Here is a 6,650-nt window from a genome sequence, read left to right as displayed (position 1 = left end):
ATAGGTTGAGAATTGTGTACTCTTCCAGCTGTTTTGAAATATACTATAGATTATTTTAAGCCATAGTTACCCTAAGGTGCTAACATTCCTCCCTTTCTTGCCTTGGTGCCCCTTATTGAACTTCTTTCCATATCCTCCCAGTCTCTATTGATTACTATTACATTCTGTTCTTCTACAAGATTAACTTACTAGTTTCCACAAATGAGTAAAAACATGTAATATTTGTCTTTTTGTGTCTGGCTTAAGAATAGTTTTCTTTAATACTGAAATACAATTATTTCTACTTTCAGGGAATTATTTACATTTTGCCATGTAGAATAATGGTTTTTGTTGTTTTCCTTTAGCTCATCTTATTGTATTTTCACCACTTTTTTTGAATCAACATAAATCAAATCTGAGTACCCAAATGTATCTTTCTTTACCTCTACATAGTAATTGGCACATGTAGACATTTACACAGTCATAATTACTTCCTTCTGAGGGGTTAGCATCTTGTTTCACTGTGGTCTCTCTATTCACAGTTGCAGACGAGACAATTTATTTCTGTTCAGTCCCTTCAGTTTACATGTGATCTGTCAAAGAAATAAATTTACTGAAGGTAGTGAATTCACATTTTACTGAAGGCAAACAGTTGAGATGAGAACATGTTTGAGAACATATTAACTTCCTCTGAGATGCCAGAGATACTTGGAAAAGCTACAAGAAACAACTTTTATTTAGACATGGCTTAACTTGAATTCCTTAGCTTAAAATATCTCCTGGGAGAAGCCCTGTAAATAATAAATGTGCCTAAGAAAAGAGCCTGGCCTAATTTTCATATTATTTCTTCATAACTGAAATAAACATATACACTGTTGAAATTGTAATCAAAAGATACCCTCCTGCCTGCCTCTTTGTGTGCTTATCTCCTCTCACCTTATATCCTTGTAACTCAAATAAAATAAATATATGTTGTGTTTCACTCAGGATCAGTCATTTAAAAAATAAAATTATTGAACAAGACACATCAGAATTTATCTTGGGTTATGCTTTTTTTTTCCATTTTTTTCTAAATATCTTCATCCATAACAGTTTTGGGGAGGATTACCAGGAATTGAACTCAGCAGCACTCAGTCAGTCAGCCACATCTTCAGCACTATTTTGTATTTTATTTAGAGACAGGGCCTCACTGAGTTGCTTAGTGCCTTGTCATTGCTGAGGCTGGCTTTGAACTTGCAATCCTCCTTCCTCAGCCTCCCAAACTGCTGGTAGGCGTGTGCCACTGTACCAGCTTCATGTATACTTTTGAAACTTGGAAAATTGTGAAACATGAGACACATGGAATATAAATGATCAACTTTTCAACATATGAAAAGAGCTAAATTCATCCAGTGAGATGGTACAGAGATGCAGCTGAAAAAAAAAAATCGTTCAAAAGTAAAATTGATCTAATTATTGCAGTTATCTGTTTATTTACTCAAAAAATGCAGTTATTTAAAGGGCGTTCAAAAATGCAGTCAGTTTTGATCATTTTAAATTTTGACTGTGCTATCATGAAGTTCTTACTAAGAAGCTCTATAATATTACCAATTTGAGACACATTAATAGGGCCTAAGTGATGAGAAATGCAATGATTTGGCTTTCTCGGTTCATTGTATTGTGTAATCTCTAGCTCAGATACATTGTTTTTAACCTCTTTTACACAGATACTTTTGGAAAAAACAAAAGACACATTGACAAGATATTTGAACGGTTCAATCACCTCTATCATTGTTCTTAGTAGGACACAGAGAAGCACCATCAATCAATGGCCTTGGAGCTCCATGTAGCTGAAGAGGGTATATTTCAGTTCCTTTGGTCTTCTGCATTACAGAAAGTAAAACTTCTCCTTCACTCTTTCTTGTTAGTTATGGAGAGCAGTGATTTGGATCATGGTCTCTGCCTCGTGGTTGTGGTACACTTGCATTGGGAACTTCTTGGGCAAGCAAGGTGCAGGTCAAGATTGCCCAGTTGCTATGGACAGCCTGCCTGATAAGGCTCTGGGCAAAAACACAGAGCTATATCAGTCTTGACTTTGAGCTCAGGCACCAGTTCCAAGGAAAAGAGAATTCTGAGCTTGACAAGATAACCACAATGTCTGACCAGTGCTCTGACCTCCAACCCTGCCCTCTTACTAGGAACTCTGGACAATGGGATTCCTGAGCACAACAGGATGCTCCTGACATTGCAACAGTAGAATAGCTACAAAAATATTTTTGGTCCTGTAACTTTTTAGTGCACAAAGAACATTAACTTCCTGATTATGAAACCCTATATAATAAATGTGCTGTGCTAACTGTGGGTCACTGCTTCTCCATCACAGATCAATGTATCACCTGATCCCAGCTTTCTCTTTAAATATTTATGTGTCTTTCTTAATTCCCCGTTGCCCCTTGCCAGTTTCTAGGGTTTGGCTGTGCAGGTCACAGCAGTTAGTCTCATTGAGTCAGTAGGTAAATGTGACTTAAGCTGAAGAGTATTGACTATAGGATCCATACTACTTCCCTTTATCATTAATCCATTCTTATAAATGCAAATGACTGGGCTGATTTTCTTGTTGGCAGAAACTAGTATAAGGAGTACAAATTTGCACTTTGCAAATACACTTATCCCCTGCATTTGTTTCATTTCAATGGTGGACGGTATCTGAACATTAAGAATGTAATGAGGGAAGTTTGTCTCCTGCCCAATATCCTGTGTGTGATCCTTTATGTCCCGCCATAGGAAATTACAAAGACTTTGCCTAGCAAGCCTCATGGAGAAAGCTGTTTTCCTACACCACATACTGCACACAGCCAGTGCCTTAAAGTGTCTGCAGGGAGTTGCAGGCAAGGAATCAATCCCCAGCTCTCAGGTAGTCATGCTCTTGGCATATGTGGTCCAGGAACTTTCTTTTAGAGGCCTCTTTATTGAGATCCTCAGCTAAGACAATTTTCAATCATCTCTGCTGAGTCTATTTTATAGAATATCTTGACTATAAAAATTCTTCTCTCTTCTGACTCAATACATTTCCATTCCTAATCCTTCCCTGTATACCCTCATTACTCCTCCTAATCCACAAAAGGGCAGGAGCCCTCTGTAGTGAGGCTTTCCTTCACATGCACCACATGTCTCAGGTGACATGTAGTATAATTTAGCCTTGCTAAAGTATTGTTCCAGGTGGGAAAAGGAACGGCACTTTGTTAGTCAACTTTTCATCCTTGTAGTCAAAATACCTAATAAGAACAACTTAGAGGAGGAATAGTTTATTTCAGGTTCATGATTTCAGGAATTCAGTCTATGGTCAGCCAACTCCATTGCTTCAGGTCCAAGGTTAGGCCGAGCATCACGGTGGGAATCTGTGACAGAAGAAAGCTTCTTAGTTCATGGTAGCTGGGAAAGAGAGAGAGAGAGAGAGAGAGAGAGAGAGAGAGAGAGAGAGAATCTCTAGTGACAAAATATATTCCTCAATATATACACTTAGTAACCCACCTCCCTCAGCCATGCCCATCTGCCTACAGTTGCCACCTAGCAGAACATTCAAATGATTAATCTGTCAAATGGATTAATCTATTGATAAAGTCTGAGCCCTAATAATTGCTGAAAAGCCCCACTTCTGGACCTTCTTGTATTGGAGACCATGCTCCCAACACCTGATCTTTTGGTGACATTCCAGATTCAAACCATAACAAGTGGAGAGCCAGTATTACTTTTCCTCTGACCTCTTTCTTATACTCCTGCAATAAGTGGATAAAGGCTTGACTGGGTTGTCATTTTGTCTTGTCTTAGTTGAACAACTCAACACCTGTCTGCTCTCAGTGGGTGGTCTAGATTAAGCCAAGAATCAAAAGATGAAAACAGTAGAGAGTTCTGTGTTCCAGTTTCTGAGCCTTTTTTACTTAAGCAAAAATAATTTCTTTGTATTGTGCATGGATTTGCATTTTGTTTGAGGAGAAAAGCTGAAGAGAATAAAGACTATGTACATTTGGTTAATCGTGTACATTTTTTAAAGTGGAACGCTTTAAGATTGTAGGTTATTGGTAGAACACAGAAATTAAATGTAAAAATTCCTTTCTGGGTCACTAGTTCTATCTTCCCTTCTATTTTTACAAGAATTGACTTGAGTAAGGGAATATTTCAAAGACATGTCCTTTATTAATATAGGTTCAGAAATGTTCCTGGTTCTGCCCCTTAGACACTCACATGTTTCTGAAAGAGAAAACTATGATGTTAAATGTTCAATTCTGCCTTTGAGATCATTTGAGAAGAAATCATGTGTGTTTTTTAAAGAGCTGTATATACAGAAGTTTCAGAGACTGTAGATAAAACAAAGCTCACCCTTCCACATGTACCAGGGAGAGTTGTTATAACTGTGTAATCACAGTTGTGACTGTCAGTGGATTTTGAGCCACCAACATTGGCACTATTAGAAATCCCAGGAACCTCAAGAAAGCTACAATCTACAAATCCTTACATAGGACACAGTTCCCCATTCCTTCCTCCAATTATTAAGACAGAAGGAGCAGAAAGTTACCCTTCTGGACATCCAGCCATCAGTCAGAGTAACCATGCATTCTGAATTTCCCATTCCATTTACCTCTCATTTTGAAGTAAATAAGGGAAATGAGCATGGTGATGAAGACCATCAGCACCCAGAGGGCCACAATCATATCTTCTGCCCAGATGGCATCCAATGCAAATAGTGGATCTGAATCAGGAACTGGGAGACATGAAAGAATTAGGGAGCTGCCACTCAGAAAGGAGTGCTGTATTAAAGATTTATGATAGATTTGTTTTTCAGATTACTATTATTCCATACTTTCTGAATTTGTGAGAATGGGAGAGAAGGAGGTTGGGCTACATGGACAATCCTGGACATGAGCAAGTTTGGGCTAAAGTTGGAGGAGGGCTGTGAGGTGGTGATATCCATTCTTCTATTCAATACCTTGGTGCTTGCTCTGGCTGGCCAGAGTCTGAAGGAAAGATGGATATGTTATGCCTTTGTTGGCTTTATCTAGTGCTGAAGGTTCTGAAAAATTACAATTCCTAATAGTCATACTGTCATCTGGAGCAGAAATTTCCCTTAAAGTGTTTTTTTTTCTTGGTAATTCTATAGTGAAAAAAAAAGTCCACAGCTCATGATATTGGTTCCTGTGTCTTGTGATGGTAGCACCATTGCTAAAACTATGCCAATTAGAAATTGTATTACTGTGTAACAATGCCAATTAGAAATTACTTTCTGCCAGGCACAGTGGCACATGCCTATAATCCCAGCAGCTCAGGAAGCTGAGGTAGTAGGGTTGCAAGTTCAAAGCCAGCCTCAGCAATGGTGAGGCACTAAGCAACTCGTGAGACCCTGTCTCTAAATAAAATATAAAATAGGGCTGGGGATGTGGCTCAGTGGTTGAGTGCCCTTGAGTTCAATCCCTGGTACTCCTCAAAAAAACAAAACAAAACAAAAAAAGAAATTACTTTCCTATATAAACTATAGATAGCTAGTATCCCATTTATTAGTATAAAAGTTCCTAAGAAAAATAGAATAATAATGCGATCTAAAAGTTTCATGTCTGTGTGTACACCCAAAGGAATTGAAAGCAGGAACTAGAAGAGATGTTGGTATACCCACATTCACAGTAGCATTTGGTGTAAGAGCTAAAACAGAAAGCAACCCAGCATCTCTCAGAGGATGCATGGATAAACATCTTATATTAATAAAAAGGAATGTTGCTTAACCTTAAAAATGAAAAATATTTTGCAATATATTACAACATGAATAATCCTTGGGGACATTATGCTAAGTGAAATATGCCCATCAAAAAATGACAAATACTATATGATTCCACATATGTGAGGTACTTAAAATAGACAAAAACATAAAGAGAGAAAATAGAGTGGTGGTTGCCAGGGGCTGGAGGTGAAGATAGTGAGTTATGGTTTGATGAATATAGAGTTTAAATTTGGGAAGATAAGTTTTTTGGAGATGGATTGTGGTGATGGTTGCACAACAATATGAATGTACTTAATATCACTAAATGGTGGAGTTAAAAATGCTTAAAATGGTAAATATTATGTTGTGTACACTTTACCATAATAAAAAATTATTGTTTCTGCTTTTCAAGGAACAATATTATGAAAATGAAAAGGCGAGCCAGACTGGGAGAAAATATTTGTAAAATATATATTGACTAATTAAATGAGTTTAGAACATTTTATCTTTCATTTTTATAAGGCACCTATGACTATCTATACCTTATTATATCATTTGCATTTCTTTTCATAGAAAAAAATAGTGTTGGGTAACAGCTATGCATCTACCTTCCCTGTGGTTGGCAGTGTGTGTTCTTGGAGCATCCGGCACATCTCCAGTAGGAGCCAGAGTGGGCAAAATTAATTTCTGTCCTTCAAATATAAGGAAATATAAGGGGGCTATTCTGTGATCACTGCTGCTTCTGATCACCAGATGCATGGGTGGCCATCATTGTTACAATTTCCCCTCTTATTGCATGTATCTCTCTCTCCAATTGAGGTAACATCCAGGGGACTTACCCCACCACTGCTTTGTTTTTCTCTTTTCTTTCATTATCTACAGCTTTAATGCAACTCGTACAAAAATTCAGTGGCATTTGTTGCAGGAATAGAAAAGCCCATCCTAA

General features: G+C 37.7%; 1 protein-coding gene across 3 annotated transcripts in view; it reads right to left on the bottom strand.

Moving 5' to 3' along the window:
- Positions 1-1,152: 1,152 nt before the first annotated feature.
- The window catches only part of LOC107141458 (putative selection and upkeep of intraepithelial T-cells protein 1 homolog), a 29,513-nt gene continuing 24,015 nt past the window's right edge, over positions 1,153-6,650 (bottom strand). For 2 of the 3 annotated variants that reach the window (XM_015484703.2, XM_048815428.1), the window contains exons 7-8: positions 4,595-4,717; positions 1,153-3,356 (exon numbers count right to left, since the gene is read on the bottom strand). In XM_015484703.2, the coding sequence (XP_015340189.1) occupies positions 3,283-3,356; positions 4,595-4,717 (197 nt within the window). In that variant the 3' untranslated portion in view covers positions 1,153-3,282. Of the gene's footprint in view, positions 3,391-4,594; positions 4,718-6,650 lie in introns of all 3 variants that reach the window. The other variant, XM_048815427.1, reaches the window with a different exon arrangement.

Source organism: Marmota marmota, unplaced genomic scaffold (assembly GCF_001458135.2).
Source record: "Marmota marmota marmota unplaced genomic scaffold, marMar, whole genome shotgun sequence".
Classification (NCBI taxonomy): domain Eukaryota; kingdom Metazoa; phylum Chordata; class Mammalia; order Rodentia; family Sciuridae; genus Marmota; species Marmota marmota.
Note: the sequence above shows the minus strand (reverse complement) of the source record. Positions and strands in the feature narration are given on the sequence as shown.